The 17,299-nt window shown below is 41.8% G+C and overlaps 1 protein-coding gene across 2 annotated transcripts in view; it reads left to right on the forward strand.

Moving 5' to 3' along the window:
* Positions 1–10,775, forward strand: part of ABCD3 (ATP binding cassette subfamily D member 3) — a 49,071-nt gene extending 38,296 nt beyond the window's left edge. For both annotated transcript variants that reach the window (XM_035121923.3, XM_035121924.3), the window contains exons 16-23: positions 463–526; positions 1,829–1,906; positions 1,997–2,062; positions 2,152–2,241; positions 3,059–3,178; positions 5,083–5,187; positions 6,122–6,178; positions 7,505–10,775. In XM_035121923.3, coding sequence (XP_034977814.2) covers positions 463–526; positions 1,829–1,906; positions 1,997–2,062; positions 2,152–2,241; positions 3,059–3,178; positions 5,083–5,187; positions 6,122–6,178; positions 7,505–7,582 — 658 coding nt within the window. In that variant the 3' untranslated portion in view covers positions 7,583–10,775. The remainder of the gene's footprint in view (positions 1–462; positions 527–1,828; positions 1,907–1,996; positions 2,063–2,151; positions 2,242–3,058; positions 3,179–5,082; positions 5,188–6,121; positions 6,179–7,504) is intronic.
* Positions 10,776–17,299: the final 6,524 nt, after the last annotated feature.

Genomic DNA, 17,299 nt, shown 5'->3' on the forward strand with positions numbered 1-17,299 from the left:
GTGGCTCCCCGTCTGTGGAATGCTCTTCCCAGGGAGGTTCGCCTGGCACCATCATTATATCCTTTTTAACTAGGCCTTTGTTTGATCTGTTTGACATCCTATACTCTTTTAAAATGTTTTTTTTGGGGGGGTGCTATTTGGTTGTTGCTTTTATTTTTATTATGTATTTTGTGGTTTTATATCACAGATTTTATTCTGTGAACTGCCCTGAGACCCCCGGGTATAGGGCAGTATATAAATCCAATGTTATTATTTTATTATTATTATTTCTTCTTATTTGTGTACGGCAGGTTTGGACTAGGTTCACGCTTGCCCACATTGATCATCTGATTGAAAGCACAGTAGTTTGACTTTACATCACCCGCTACTTTGTTTGTTTCATGGTAGGGCTGTGTCTGTGTATCTTCAGAAAGTATGGTCTCTTAGTATTAACAGCAAAGTGTCTGGTTTTTTTTCTTGCAGGTTTGATCATGTTCCATTGGCAACACCCAATGGCGATATATTGATTAGAGACCTTAATTTCGAGGTATGTCATGACGTGAGCGATATCGTCTTGAAAGAATGGGATATGTCCGTTGTCTGTATGAGGGAAGCAAATTTATTTCCCATCCCCTACTCCTGAAAAACTTCTCTAGAAGGTCAGGGGACCCTCCTAAAACAGTTTCAGAGTGCCAGTGTTACCCAAAATTGGGTGGAGGCACTTTGCATAAGCAGAGCTTTGCCTGATTTGGGGTGATTCCTCCTCTCCCAGTGTCTTCCACTTAACATAAACCATGTTGTTCAGGAGGGTCCCCGTCCCACCAGAGAAGCTTTTCCGGGGCTGTGGAAGGGCAAGAAGGAACGGTAAAGATCCATAGACAGAGCCATCTGTTCACATAGAGTTTGGTTCTAACTCCAAGCATTCAGTAGGTGGGTAGAAAAATCTGAAATTTCTCATCAGAACATGTGAGAATAGGAACAATATTGATCAGGAACCCATGTGGACAACTCATGGTTTCCTTAGTTTTAGCCTAATAGTCCAGTTCATATGGTTTTTAACAGTGTTTCTGTACAGTTAACAAGTTTTTTTGTTGTTGACCGTAAGTATTATTGGCAGCTCTGTGCGCAAATCTGCTGCACCAGCCAAATCACAGGGATTATATGTACATTGGAATCATAATCTTAACCAATTATAAACCACTAGGTGTCCCTGTTGGGCGACTCTAAAGTGAAACTATTATAATCACGTGGGAGTTCAAGCATTTTCTTAAACATCTAGAATAATCCTAGATATAAGGAGATGCTGTACTAATTATAAAATGGGAAAGCAAGCCAAGTTATTCTTTCATATATGCCTCCTCTTACGAATCAATGCAAAACGTGTTTACTCAGTAGTCATCTGAATTTAGTGGTATTTTCTTTTTAGTAAGTTCACTTAGGGAAGCAGTCTTCATTTGATAGCTTTCTGTAATTTCTTGTATCCTCAGAATACTAGTTAAGTAGTTGCTAGCTTTTAAAGTTTAACTAAAGACATCCAATTGTTGAAACCGAGCAAAGGTTACATTGAGGAATTTGACTTTTTGGCTTAAAGGAACACAGTTGGTTCAGAATTTGTTTTAAAAACAATTTTGGCAACTCATTTGAAGTTTTCCGTATTGAGTGCTCATACTTGAAAGAACATCGCGGAGCAACAATTTTGTTCAGTGAAATATTGATTCACAGGGTAAGGAGACCTGATTAATACAGTAGGTTGACCTGACATACAAATAAAACCTAAGCAGATACCCATATTGCTCATTGTCCTTTTTTCAAAATATTTAAATACATGCTGGCCTGATTTGCATTCCAGGTCCGGTCCGGTGCCAATGTTCTGATTTGTGGGCCAAATGGGTGTGGAAAGAGTTCTCTCTTCCGTGTCCTTGGTGAGGTAAGTAAATGCAGGAGTAAGTATACCTTTGACATCAAAAGGCACAGAATCACAATTCATTAAATTTTATTATTCATTTTATCTTTGCAGTTGTGGCCCCTGTTTGGTGGCTGTCTGACTAAGCCTGAGAGAGGAAAGCTGTTTTATGTTCCTCAGGTAAAGCAAACTGCCATAGCCTTTGGCATTTCTTGTTGTTTTAAAAAATGTGCATCAAGTTGTCCTGATTCCTGGCAATTTACTTTCAGAGACCATATATGACTCTTGGAACGCTCAGAGACCAAGTCATCTATCCAGATACCGTAGATGACCAGAGAAGGAAAGGAATCTCTGACCAGGTAAAACAGTGTCCCAGTTATGATTATTTTGCTGTAAAAGCTGAAAGTTCACTGTAAACTTAGGTAATCATTAGAAATAGCAGCAAAACACTTTCATACAGTGTTTGACAGCATAGGTATGTTGCTTCTTTTCCGTAAGTAAACTTCATTTGACTGAAGCCATGGCCAATTCATGCAACCAATTTTGTTGTAGTTGCAGTGTGGTGAATGCTATAGCATCTGGCTTGTGCACCACTGAAGTTAAACACAGCGTACATGAGAAAGGGGGAAAGATGGATAGGCAAGTTCCATTATAATAGTTGGCTTGTGTAATACATCTCCTTTAGTGCTACTGGGCCTTTAAGGAGATGAAGCAAGATAGCTCCACATGCAGCCCAACCTATGGGCTCCAACATGCAGCCCATAATGGCTGCTGCTACATCCTTTAATCTCCTGGTCCCTGTGCTCTGCTTTCCACTTGAGATGGGAGTCAAGATGCACAAAAGGGCAGATTCCTCACTGCTGTGTCCCTAATTGGGGAGCCCAAATGCATGGGAAGCAGAAGTTCTGATTACTTCCTGTCCCATCTCAAGGCCGAAAGGTGAGAGATTTGGTGCCACTCCACAGTGCAAATGGCTTTGCCCATCTCGGGCTTGGGAGAAAGTGGTGTACTCGCTCCAGTTTGCTGGCAAGGCTTGTTATTGTTCAGTATGTGATAAAACATTTTGATCCTGACCATCTCAGCATCCTTTGGAGGTGGAGATAGTGGAGAAAACTGAAAGAAGTCATAAAACAAGTACATTTTCAAGCCTGTTGACCTATGCGGTTTTGCTTCCAGGTGTTAAAGGAGTACTTGGACAACGTCCAGTTGGGTCAGATCCTGGACCGTGAAGGAGGCTGGGATAGTGTTCAGGACTGGATGGATGTTCTCAGTGGAGGAGAGAAACAGAGGATGGCTGTATGTGGTCTTTACACTGTTGTTTTATAAAATGTTTGTATTTTCCAGCACCCCTTTTGACTGAGGACTAGGCATTAATTGTTTTAAGAACAGCTGTCAGGGACTGGAATGCAGAGACTGAAAAGTGGGTGAGATTGCCTCCCCCTTCTCCTGCCACTGACAGGGAAGAGGGAGAGAGTGTTGATTTACAGCCAAGCTATGAACAAGATAATCAGGCAGGGCTAGCAAGCAGCCTAGTTATGAGGATTTAACAGAAGCAGGAACAGAAATGGGGCTGACTGCGGGCACTTCATTAGACAGCATAGATGATCTACATTCCCCTCAAACATGAAGGTCTTTAAGGGTACAAGAGCATCACGTGCAAAGGAATTTGTCCAAGGGAAGACTCTGTAGGAGCACACGTGTTGCTGGGAAAAAGGGAAGGAGGAGGAGTCAGAGTGAGCAACGTCATTATGGTGGCAAGACGTGAGTAATTGTTATAATATAAACTAAATAAATCATAATTAAAGCTATCTTGTTTCCTCCTGACTCCTTGAAACCATCAGGAAGGGAGTGGGGGAATTCCTTAGGCCTGGCAACAGCAAAGCTGTTGTCCAATATTAAATATGAGCAAAATTGTCCAGTATTAAATATGAGTACAGTTGGAGGCAGCGGTGCTTCTGAATACCAGTTGCTGGAAACCACAGGAGGGGAAAGTATTCTTGTGCTCATGTTCTTTTGGCGTATCTGAAAGAACGATGACTTAGGAAGGTTTATTTCTCCAGGTGAGACTAGTTGAGTATCTTGCCCAATATTTACTCTGACTGATAGTGGCTCTCCAGGATTTCAACCAAGGTTCTCTCCATCACCTGCTTTCTCACCCTTTTAATGGCTGGAGAAACCTAAAACCTGCAGCTCTCCAGATGGTGTTGGACTCCAGTACCCGTCAGCCACAGTTAACACTGCCAGTAGTCAGGGATTATGGAAACTGTAGTCCAGCAACATATTGAGGGTCATGTGTCCCCCACCCTGGCTCTACATGCAAAATGTGTTTACTGGAGTGCCCTCTTGAGGATTGTGGGATGAATTCGTATTTTTATGCCAGTGCTATAGTTTGAATTATCTCTTCCAAATAATATGACATATTGATTTGGCTAGTTAAAAAGTTTTCTTGTATGCAAAAAGTTAGTTTGGGTGTACTATCTATATATGTTGTTGTTGTTGTTTAGTCGTTTAGTCATGTCCGACTCTTTGTGACCCCATGGACCAGATAAAAATGTAAAAAGGGCATGTGGGTTTGTGTCCATTTTTCTCCGAAACCACTTCACCGATTGCGTTCAAATTTGAACACAACGTCCAAAGCGAATGTCCAAAGGCTCTTATAAGGTTTTCAAAGACAGATGCCACACCTCCGCCAAAAACCTGTTCCAGAACGCACCACTCAGCCAAAAGTGCATGCTGGGAAAAGAACCAGCTTCCAAACCAATGCCCTCTAGTGGTGGCTGCGCTGGTACTACATCCATAGAACCTTCCCTCTCAACAGCACCTCAGCTGCCGTTTACATACTAAGCCCGAAGCCTTTACAGATTAGGCCGAATGGAGGTACTGACTCGCCTGGGTGGGGGTGGGGGGAGGAGGGGACGGGATAGATCAGGACACGGTGGGACCAGTCACTGGGATGTCCCGGGGGTGGGGGGAAGAGGGGGCGTGATACGTCATGGGATGGGACAGGTTGGGGGGAATCACAGGGAAAACCCGGGGGGGAGGGGGCGGGATATGTCATGGATCGACACAGGGTGGTGGCAGTCACAGGGATTAGCCACGGCAACGGGTGGCAGGACCAGCTAGTGCTTAATAAAAACGTAAACAAGAAATATGTCTCAGAAATATGTGTTAGATCTTTTGCATTTGGTTTTGCATTGCAGATGGCCAGATTGTTTTATCATAAGCCTCAGTTTGCAATTCTGGACGAATGTACTAGCGCTGTTAGCGTCGACGTGGAAGGCTACATCTACAGCCATTGTCGAAAAGTATGTATGCATTCATCCATTCTGTTGTTCAGATTCCATTGACTGTTTGCATTGTCAGTTAAGCTCTAACTTTGAACTATTCTAACAAGAAGTATCAATAAGATTTTGTTACTATAGTGGCCCTATGTTCATATACTGTACCTAGATTGGGTCAACCATATCCTAGACTAAAGCACAGGATACTCAAAACATGCCCAGAGCAAGGGGGAATCCAAATTAGCAGATTTATTACCTAGCACTTTCTGCACATTTTTGGTGCATTGGATGCACATTCACGATGCACATTCTTTACTGTGTGATAAGTAAAAGTCAGTTTGCCAACATATATAGAGTTGCAAACAATTCCTTAGAAGGCAGCTCAAGGTTTAACTCTCTTAAAATCAAATTCTGTTGATTCTCAATGAGAAAGATAGTGTGCATCTTTAATCCCCCCCCCCCCGCGTTGTAATGAATGGGACTTAAAAATTGAGTCTATATATGTGATGTGATATGTCTAATAGCAAAGCCAAACCACATGAGAGCCATGATTAGAACAGAGAGACATTTTCTGAAAGCAGCTGGGGGGGATGCATTTTGTATTAGGGTCACAGGGAGGGGGAGATTAACCATGTGGCACCCCAAACCCCTTCCTAGAGCGGCTACTAGCAGTGGAGCTGAAAATTTACAGGCAGTGGAATAAATTAGTTATAACCTGGGCAGGGGCACTCTGCAGTGGCGAGCTGGTATGGAACCAAAGGGTTCACACCCCGACCCCCAATACCGTAGCCCTCTTCCAAATTGCATTTCCACGCCCTGCCCCAGCAGCTGCTTTCAGAAATAGACTTTGGGGTATCAAGTCACAGCTTTCCTGTATCATGTAATGTGGAGCTTTTGAGAGTTTATTTTCTTTGGATGAAGCTTAAAGCTTACTTTATCTTATATTCTGTCACTCTAGGTTGGTATCACCCTCTTCACTGTATCCCACAGAAAATCACTTTGGAAACACCATGAGGTAAGATTTATCTTCTTTAAACATAAGTTATGTGTTTTGATATCTGAAATCCATACCTTGCTCATTAAGATATACCTTGGGTTCCTACCAGCTCAAGTGTTTTCGATAATAAAACGAACAGTTTCACAGCACTTTTGCAAAATTACAGAATAATTGTGTCAGCTGAAGCATATTAATTGTTTAAAACATTTATAGCTCACTTTTCCTCAGTGAGCACAAGGTGGTTAATAGCGTAAGTTAAAACAGTAATTAGCCATTTTAAAAACATGAAGGAAGCCATTAAAAAATGAAAAGAGGGAAGAGAGAATTTTTTTAAAAACACCATAAAACAGCCATAAAAAATGATGAGCTGTCGCTATCCCAATCAGATAGCTTTCTTGCAAATGAAAAGTGAATCCCCATTCCATTGTGGCTACCCTGATGATTAAGATAAAAAGCACACACCTGTCAGTAATTTTTATATAACACAGCCCTTATCTCCAGATACTTGTCTTGCTCACTATAACTTAATTGAAATTCTATGCAGGTGAGTGTGTAGACAGGTGGATGAGGGACAAATGGTTCTGTTTATCCTTTGCAAGCCCGCTGCATTTCCATGCTGACAGCAAAAGAAGACACTCAGCTGGTAAAACCAATCTGAACAGAAAGGTTGTGCAAGTCTGCCTGGTAAAAGATAACTTTCAGCGGGGTAGTTCAAAAGGCAAATCAGGCTAGTAACTTCCCTGGCTTAGTTACAAGGCTGATAAAATGCTGGATCTCCTAAGTGCTTGAAGTGTTTCAGATAATTTCTTCACCTTCAGTACATACATGTATGCTATATAAACCCACTCACAGATCAGGAAGCTGAGACACAGTAAGGGTGATCAGGTAAGCAGCTGCTCAGAGGAATTGTTATATGATTTTCCTGTGATAGTCGGCAGTTGCACATAGCTAAAATGAAACCATAGTTTAAAAGGCAATAAGCACAGCCATCCCATACCTAATTTCCCAAAGCAGATTCCTCCAGGATTTCATAACCAATTTTAAATATGTGAAGAATTCAGCATTATTTTTAGCCATTTGTCTGCATGTTTCAGTAGTAGATAGTTGAACACATAGTCAGAGTTATGAGACCAAACTTCAGCAACCAGATGACTTTATCATCACAAAATAAATAGTCCGAGCTCCTGGCAGTGCCACCAGATGGAGGTATAAGACATGCAACATTTTACAGTGTTCTTTCCAAGCAGAAATGTGGTGACAGGAGTTTCTGTAGACAATCCTTATTTAAACAGAGAGTATATATTAAAATCAAGTTAGCTAATATGTATTTTTCCTTCTCCTCAGTTCTACCTTCACATGGACGGAAGAGGAAACTATGAGTTCAAGAGGATTACTGAAGATACAATTGAATTTGGTTCTTAAAAACAACAATACTGCATAAATCTACAACCTACTTCAGCGACCGAAAACAGCACGGGGCATAGAAAGACACAAAGTACAATGTAATTTAACAGATGGCTCATTCTTTAAACCAATTACTAAGTGTAGGATAACAAAGTGTCCAAAACAAGCTGTCGAGGCATTTATTATAATGTAGAATATTACTAATTTGTGTATATGTTGGTTTAAATATTACTATGTACTAAGAATGTCCTTATTCTTGTGGTTTTTAAAACCTGCCTAAATTAAATTGGGCTTAAATCACTGTAACTTTGATTCATCCTGGGATGTAAACATTCTGAAGTCAAGTAATTCGACTTCTGTTTGACCTTTGCCTTCCTCTGGGGAAGAACCCTTATTAAAGTTAGGGTCACTACCTCCTCTGCTCCCAGTGCAAAGAGACGTGAATTTCTATGTCTTATCCGGATGCATCATTTCATTGTACTGAATAGCATACCTTTTTTCCAGGGCAGTACTAGCCTGTTCCATTGCATCATTACGTAGGGCAGCAAGCTTTTCCTTTGGCCAAGGGTGGGTGAGGCTCTGCAGCAGCGTTGGGAGAGAAGTGAACCTTGGACCTACATTTCTAAGTGCTAAAGATCTGAGCTTATTCCAGTGAAGATCTCTTTCTCAGTCTCTGTCCACAGCTTCCCACTGCTCTTTTGGTCCCAGTCTTCTATCCGGCTCAAAAAATAAAATAAAAAGCTATTCTGTTGTTGCCTGTGCTTCATGCACTTCTGGGAAGGGAAGTGGGGGGAAATGAAGAGGAATGAGGAAGCTGGGAATGTTGGAGAACAAATAGAAAGAAAAAGTTAAACATAGGAACTCACGTTCTGTATTTCAAAACAGAGATCACTGATGTTCACATTTAGAAGTGGGTCTGATCCATTTGATAGCTTTGGGAAGCTGTGCACAGGTTCTTAATAAAACGCCAAGGGCACCTGCCCCATTCAGATTTATTTTCTTTTACAGGGTGACATGCTTTTCTTTCTGGGGTGTGTGTATATGTTCAACATTCATTGCCTAAGACACAGCAGTTCTCAAAGCCTTTCAGAACTGTTTCCTGTTATGTGAGCATTTTTGTGTGTGTTTGCCTCTTAGGAATAACTTCCATGCCAACCACGTCCTAATGCTTAATGTTACATGAGCAGTTCCCAGACTGATAATAAGCCAATCACAAACTTATAGATTTTGGCAAGACCACATATAACTGAAGCTTTAAAGAGTATCAGTTTTCCAAGTGAAGCGATTATTATTGCTACATGATGTTATGGGAGCATTCCTTAGAGGTGGCCCCGTAGATGGGGCTGGGAAGACAGTGCCTAACTAGTCTGGCTGATCAATAATCTGCCATTAAGCCCATAGGAATTTCTGAAACCCCATGGAGTATGACACAGCCTAGGTATGTGTCTGGGTTCATGTGATGTAACATAGAAATGCACTACATGAAGGCATGCACTACATATGCAAATAAATGTGATTGCTGTCTCTCCCCCCCTTTGCTGTTAAATCAACATATGTTGTTAGTGACCACACACCAGTCTTGAATATCCCCCTTTCACAGTAAGATACCGCCTGCCAATTTTTTGTTCTCCTCGTCCTGCTTCCAATATGGTGCTTCAGTCCACTGTTTATAAATGCCATTTTTCTTCATGTGTTTTATATGAATAATCGGTGGAGAGCTACAGAAGGATCGAGCTTGGAAGCAGCTTAAAAATTAAACTAACTTTATCTGTCATCATTTCAATTTTTTTTCTCCATACAGTCGTACCTTGGAAGTCAAATGGAATCCGTTCCGGAGGTCCGTTCGACTTCCAACATGTTCGGAAACCAAAGCGCGGCTTCTGATTGGCTGCAGGAAGTTCCTGCAGCCAATCGGAAGCCTTTGAAGTCCCATTGGATGTTCGGCTTCCAAAAATAGTTTGCAAACTGGAAAGTCACTTCCGGTTTTGCGGCATTCGGGAGCCAAAACATTCAAGAACTAAGCTGTTTGAAAACCAAGGTACGACTTTATTTTGTATGGCAAGGAGTTGCCCTTCTGTACTCCCACTTTTGTTTGTTTGAACAACTTGGGGAGACTGCTTCCGATACTGGTTGTGATATTCAACATGTGGTTACTGCAGGGTGATCATATTGCAAAGGCTGATGTTAAACTGATTCCACAGATAGATCGTCTAGCCCAGCAGTTTCAGCTTAGTGGTGATCTGATTCAGAGGTACATATAATCTATGAAAATCAGGTAGCTCTGCTGCTAGTGAAGCTTCCTTTTCCCAAATAAAACCTGCCTTTCAAGTTGATATTATGTAGTGACTGTTCTTGAGAGGGAATGGTTTTCTTGAATGCATCTGTTTTTTAAAGAACTGCTATAATTTTTTTAGACTGGAAAATGCAGCTTTTTCAATATTTGTATTCTTTTTTCAGAAACGTCTGCACTAAAATTGAGTAGTAGTAGACTTGAGGTTTTTTAAAGAATGTTGTATTTTTTGTCACTAACTAGCAGAAAGTATCCATTATTTATAGAACATCTTTTGCAGATAGCCAAAAGGCGTTGCAGTTTGAGACTTAACACTGAGCACAACCGTTGTTTATCTGTTAGACAAAATTAACTTCAGTAACCATTAACCAATAAAACTGATTCTTTGAATTAAACACCAGATACAAAGTCCAGGGAACTCCATATTCAGAAATTGTCTTGGCTTTTGCGACATCTCAAGTTGCAATATCCCTACTTTTATCAAGTCATCAAAAGTAGTCTGACCTACTGAGATAGTAAGTATATAAATGCAAAATGAACCAGAGCGGTGCTCAAAGGAAGCAGTGTTTGAGATTATGCTTTTTAGTTGAAGAATTTTTTTGGAGATGTGAGTAATCATTCAGAAACATGGTTCAGCTATGAATTTGTGCTATAGTCTTGTATGTTGATCGCTGATTTTATGATTGCTTGAACAGGAATTGTTGGGGTGATGGGAAGGTCAGCACAAATGAAGCACCTCCATGTCTTCCTTCTGGTGGTATCTGGTACTCTGGTGATCATAGATGGCTCCCATTTCATTGGGACATAATTGCTGTACTTTAATATATTGTAGCTTGTAAAGCCCTTTGAGTGGAAAGACACTATCTAAATGTAAGATTTTTCTATATAAGTGCCTCTGGAATAATAAATCTGAGACAAAGATCCTTGGCTTTTTTGAAAAAACTGGTCTCATTCTGAACATTTTTAAAGCTCATAGCAAGGCCAGCCAGCCAGCTCTTCAGATGTTATGGACTGCAACATTATTCCTTACGGTTGGCCATACTGGCTGGGAAGGTTGGGAGTTGTAATCTACAGCTTCTAGAGAACACCATGTTCTCTACCCAAAGCTTTACAGATAGGTGTCTATATCCCAACAAATTTGGGATCAGTAGCTCATATTTCAAGAGGCTGATGCCCGGTACAATGACAAACAATCATACTTTTAAATCAAACTATTACTCGCAAGTCTGAACTGCTACCATGTTACTAGGGCAAGCATGTCTTCGATCTACCATGGAATTAAAATCCCGTGTGTGTGGAAAGAAAATTTATACATGAAAGGGGTGCTTGTGTATCTTATCTACACCCAAATGAAGCCATCAGGGTACTGAGAATCAGTGCTTTTTTTCTAGAAAAAGGTGCAGGATTGCTGCCCTGTCCCTCCTGCTTCTGTGCTCAAGCAGGAGGGACAGGGCAGCTCCATAGACAGGCAGAGCCAACCTTCAGAGAAGCTTATTCCTTGCGTGTCAGCTCTCCAAGCTGACCTGTCCCTTCTGCTTCCTTGCGCAAGCTGGAGAAACAGGGCAGCTTGCAGAGCTAAGGCGGGGGGGCGGGGGGCTTCTTCCCTGCGCATGTCAGTTGTTAGCCCAGGAGGTGTTATTTTCAGAAGCCACAATGTATGTAAAAATTGAGCTTTGTAACACACTCTCCCAGTCATGTCATCTCCTTTGGGCTGCAGCTGTTCAAAGATCCTCATACATTGGATGACATGGTAGTTTTCTCATCAAATAGGTTCCCCGTTCATTCAAAAGGGGCTTGTGCTGGCAAACATCCTAGTGGATTTGTTGAAGTCAATTGTAAATTTGGTAAAGTCGTGATTGATCCTCAGAATCTTATGTAGGGATGTACTAGACTAGAGCAAATAAATAATTAAACAAATCATTTTTATGTTTGTCTTTTCAGTTATAATTGTATTCTAGCTTTTCAGTTGATTTCAGTTTTCTGTTGCTGGTAATTTAATGGAGGGAGGGTTGTCTGGGTGCCATTGAAATCTCTAATCCAAGTATTGAATCTGCCAAATTTTAGACAGATTGGACAAAGGACCTCCATTTAATAGCTAATTTGTAAAGGACAGACATCCTATAATCTTCCATAGGATACCCAGCTGTAGTTCTGCTTGTAACTTGGATGTGCTACATCCCATTGGAACGAAATTATCACCTGACGAAGTTCAGATTTATATGCTTTATCTCTGCATATACTCCCCACCCTACCCTAAATTTCCTAACTGCTGTCTAAACCAACCGGGCCTTTCCAAATTATTTGAAAGAATGCCTTCAAATACTGGCGCTAAAGTGATGGCTGGCTAAGTTTTCACTGAACCTTTTCTAAAAACAAAAGGGTTTTGCCTTTTGTCATCTCTGAGAGGAGTTGTTCCACCAAATGAAATGTGCAGCCATTTTACTGTGGTGGTGATTAAGATGGTAGCTCCCATTTCACAAAGTTGGCTCAAAGGCTAAACAGTTGGTTTGTCAAGTTGTGGTTTTTCAAGGACAAATTTGGTTTCTCCCGCTTTGAAGAGAGGTTGCAATTTATGAGCAGCAGATTTTCAGAAATCTGATTGAGCATGATGGCATTTCTTCATTGGTGTGAGCGAGATGAAAGGGAAGAGATACCTCTTTTAAGATAGACTCTATTGGTGCTGGATGATGAAGAGTATTCTAATAATGTTCTCCTTGCTACCTCATCATTTTGTAGGCCTGGTCTGTGGTGTTACAGGCTGTGCAGAAGCCTGGCCTGCTCTCTTGGTACTCTTTCACCTCACTCCATCTCCAGCTGAGGTTCTTAACATTCCCACTTCCTTAGAGTTCATTTTTCAAATGGTCATTATAAGGAAATACTAATTTCTTCCAAATCAACATAGCCCATCAAGATGCTGTTTGATTCCAGTTCCCATCAGCCCCAGCCAGCATGACAAATGGCCAGGCATGACGGAAGTTGGAATATGTAAAGCACTGTGCTGGCTACTCCTGTAAGCATTTTTTTAAAAGAACGCCCCCAACACATCAGACAATGCCCAGTTAGCTATGGTTGGCTTAGCAGCTAACCAAGCATGCAGGTCCTCACAGTAAAAATTGCAACTGCTTTGCTGTTCACATGATCATCCTGCTGCTGTGCTCTCTGGAGCCAAACCATGGTTTGGTTTAGCATTATGCACAAACCAGGGCTTGTGGCTTGTCTCACTCCCAATGAACAGTGAGCTCCAAGCCAGGAACAAACACTGGCAACAGCTTATGGATTGTTTGGAACAGGGGAAACCAGGAACCTTGGTTCAGATGTAGCGCTAAGCCAAACCATAGCTTGCTTCCAAGTAGTGCAGCAGCAGGATATGGGGAGGGGGATGAGGAGCGGAGTGCTGTGATTTTTATAGTGTGTTATCCACACACCCAGTCTTTCTCACTTAACCATGGTTTGGCTTAGATATGAGCAGAATGACAGCCGCATCCCCACTCACCAGGACAAGGATGTGCTGGGGTGAGGCAGCAGCCAGCATCATTGTTTCACAGGTGCTTGCCTGTCTCAAACTTGGACCTCTCCCATTGCCATCTCATCCTGTCCTGTCCTGTTGGTGGACATGTGCTGTTGCTACTCTGCTTTCCACATGCACACACCACTGCTGAATATTAGGGTGGCTGGGGAAACCCAGCCAGATGGGCAGGTTATAAATAACATTATTATTATTATTATTATTATTATTATTATTGGTTCAGTTCAATCATACTTGCACAAAAGTACAGCTCAGTAGTACTTTTTCATTTGAAGTTGCTATTTTGATTTCCAAAAGCTAGTGATAAAATAGCCTGATATTTTAAAACACCCAAGATGGAGTGTGCCTTGATGTGCTGCAGAGTTGTAGGCAGACGAGTTCTGTTTAAGAAATACCAGCGTCATGATGCAATTATTTGCCTTTTCAACAAGGTTGCCTTGTTTAAAGCATTGACGGGAACCAGATACCTTGTTTATAAAGGGAATTTAATAAGCCTTTTCTCTCTCCAGATATCAGCCTCGGCATGCAAATGAAGGCAAGATTATCTTTGCTAATGACCACAGGAATGTTAATATACTCTTTGTCGTCTCCCATCAAAGTTCATCCGGCTTGTAAAGTGAAGCCTACATTCCCAGAATCTAAATTCTAGAAAGGGGGCCAGGAAGGGAAAAGGGGCAATGCTTTGTATACTCAGACTTTACTGGAGCAAGGATTCAGGCATGGAATGGCTGCAGTCAAAGGATAATATGATTGCTGAACACACATCTAGCTACAAATAAAAGATATCAAAGGGTAACTGCAGTGAGCACACACCACCCATCTTAACGCTGGAGAATTCTGGATCTGGATCTTGCTCTGACACAACTGCATACAAGACTCATCAAATAATTTTTCCTGGAAGCAGCAGCAGGGATGGCACACATCTATTCCACTTCTTGCAGCAAGGAGATGTTGCTTCGGATACTGACATGTTTGTTTGTTTGTTTGTTTGTTACTACGTGTATCTCACTCACCCTTTGAGCATTCCAAGTAGCTTCCATGAGGCTCCCAAAGGGTTCCTGACCAGTCACAAAACACAACCCCAGCATCTGCCCTCTACCATTGCTGTGAGAACACCTGGTCTTAGAGCAATGGGTGGGCCTCAGTATGTTGCCATATTGGAATAGAAGCGGCTGAAACACATGGCATCTCCACACTGAGAGCCAGTGTGGTGTAGTGGTTAAGAGCGGTAGACTCATAATCTGGGGAATCGGGTTTGTGTCTCCGCTCCTCCCCATGCAGCTTGGGCTAGTCACACTTCTTTGAAGTCTCTCAGCCCCACTCACCTCACAGAGTGTTTGTTGTGGGGGAGGAAGGGAAAGGAGATTGTTAGCTGCTTTGAGACTCCTTCGGGTAGTGATAAAGAAGGATATCAAATCCAAACTACTACTACTACTCTCTTCTTCTTCTTCTTCTTCTTCTTCTTCTTCCCAACCCAGCTCTTGCTTTAATGTTCAATGCTTCAACATGAGCAGTTACAGAAGGTCAATTGACTGTGTTGCCTTGCACCTAAGAAAACCTAGGGACCCCTGGTGAGGTCACAGGGCGGGTCCTGGTAATTTCCCCCCCTCTGTGCTCACATCTGAGCCCTGGAGACAGCTTAGTTTGGAAAGGGAGGGAACAGAAAAGAGTAGTCTCCCAATCGCTTAACTACTTCCCACCCCAAAAAGTGTCTTCTTAGTGGTGGTCCATGACTGTGTAACTCTCATTGGAAAATCTGTCAAACACCCTCTCTGTTTTTAGATGGACTTTGAGGAAATAAAATGGGACCCCATATGCCCATAAAAGTTACAGTACAAGAAACAGGGTTGCTATACCTCCAAGTCTCCAGTTTTGGCTGACCCTCTTCAGGTGGCAGGAAGAGGGCTTGAATTTCCAGGTGGGTGAGATTGCCTTGATTTTTTCATTTTATTATGAAGACTATGTGTGCAGCTTGAGAGCTTCAACCTGGGAAAGAGCTGTCTGCAAAGCCAATTCAACTGATGCAAGGGAACAGTTCAGTTGTACCAAGTCATTAGGGATCTGTGAAACTTTAATCCCCCCCAACCAAATCAAAACTATTTGGTCTAATAGCATTTTTTGTACCATGCGCCGGCTGAACTGGTCATCACTTCAGCATCAGGATTATGAGGTAGGTGAGAGATTTAAGCCACAGAAATGCAGTAGCCTGGTAATCTTGAAATGTTTGTGTGTGAGAGAGGTTTGTGCAATGCCATAAGCTCTTTGTCCTAAATGGTCACATGAGCCATGTTCCAACTTAAGCTCATAATCACATTCTTTTCATTATATGCATTTTGGCAGCAGCCTGCCTGTCATCTACTGTGGCTAGTGACACACTAATGAAACTGCTGCTCCTAAACAAGGTTTTAGATTTATATGAATGCCAACATGGCAGCAACAATTAGTTATTAAACACACCCAAGAAAATATAAAGTTCCACATTGCAAAACATAGGTATAAAATTTGCTTGTTTAGGGTGTTTTGTATCAACAGGTGCAAGGATATGCTGTTAATGCATTGCTTCTTCTACTTCATCATCAGGCACGTAATGCTTTGTCACATCTCTGTAAATAGCCTTAAACTACTCCTGGTTTTGCAACTTAGGCCAATCTTGCACCCTGTGTTCCTTCTACAACTAGTGCAAAGCCTCAGTTGGTCTGATGTCCCATTCAGTCAATGGCACTATGGTAGCAAGAATCATAGCAGTGTTCTGCTATGTGTTGTAATTTGGCAACCCTGTAATTTGGCAACCCTGCAAAGAATTTGACTTTGTTCCTCAAGGCATGGAGCACATACACTCAATGACCAATATTTACAGCTATGCTGTAAACTGCAGTGGCCATTGGGTTGTCCTGTTGGTGACAGTATAGTTAGTAGAGAATAACTACTGACTCCTATGGAGAAACCACTACTGATACAGGGTGTAAGCAGGGAGCAAAGTTTGTGTCCATTTGTTTTTAGTGTGGGGTGACTGCCAGGTTATTTGTGCAGCTGGAAAATCTGCTTTTAAAAAAATCTGCGTATGACTGGAGGTGTCCCTTGTCAAGGAGAGATCTGCGGCTGGATGAACTTTGACCTTGGCCTGACTTTGTTGAAGGCAGTTTCCTTTGGCATTTTATTGTTGGTGCTCTATAAATTTTTATTGCAGGGTAGTTAATAAGGTTTGGGGAACTGTTCCTTTGGGTCAGATGTACTAGGCTTAAAGGGGGAGGGATTGTCAGTGGGAGGAACTGGGGAAGAGCTGTTCCACTTTGGTCTCTCTCTTTTTTGTAAATGTACACATCTGTTTGCCTGTGCGTGATTTCTCCTGATCTCTGTGGTGTCCCCTGCTGCACTTCAGGTTGGTCCTGCTTCAGTGCCAAAAGCAGAGCTGTCTCATAGTGCAAGGATATAGAATCATAGACCTGTAAGGGACCACAAGAGTCCTCTAGTTCAACCCCCCGAAATGCAGGAATCTCAACATGGAGTCACCCATCCAATTTGAAACCTTACTGGACCCTGCTTAGCTTTACAAATGTGCCAGCAGTTTTTTTTATTATACCACTAAAAAAGGGAGAATCCATCTGTTACAGTAATCAAATCACAGCCAAGTTTGTTATTCTGGTTCTGTTCTATTCTCTATTTTAATTATATATGTGGTTCTATCCAATGCTAGTCCTACTCTTTGAAGTTAATGGGCATGACTAACTTCAGTTCATTAATTTCAGTAGGTCTACCCAGAGTAGAAATAGACTTGTATGCAACCCATGCATTTCCGCAGTAAGCCTGCAAGTGGAGCCCTTGTTGAGATTAAATGTACAGTGATGAGTAACATGCCGTTAAGCCATAATCATTTAGCATCTGGCGATGAAAAACCCTCCCTCCATTCAAGAAACAAGAA

This window comes from Zootoca vivipara, chromosome 7 (genome assembly GCF_965207765.1).
Source record: "Zootoca vivipara chromosome 7, rZooViv2.hap1.1, whole genome shotgun sequence".
NCBI classification, from domain to species: domain Eukaryota; kingdom Metazoa; phylum Chordata; class Lepidosauria; order Squamata; family Lacertidae; genus Zootoca; species Zootoca vivipara.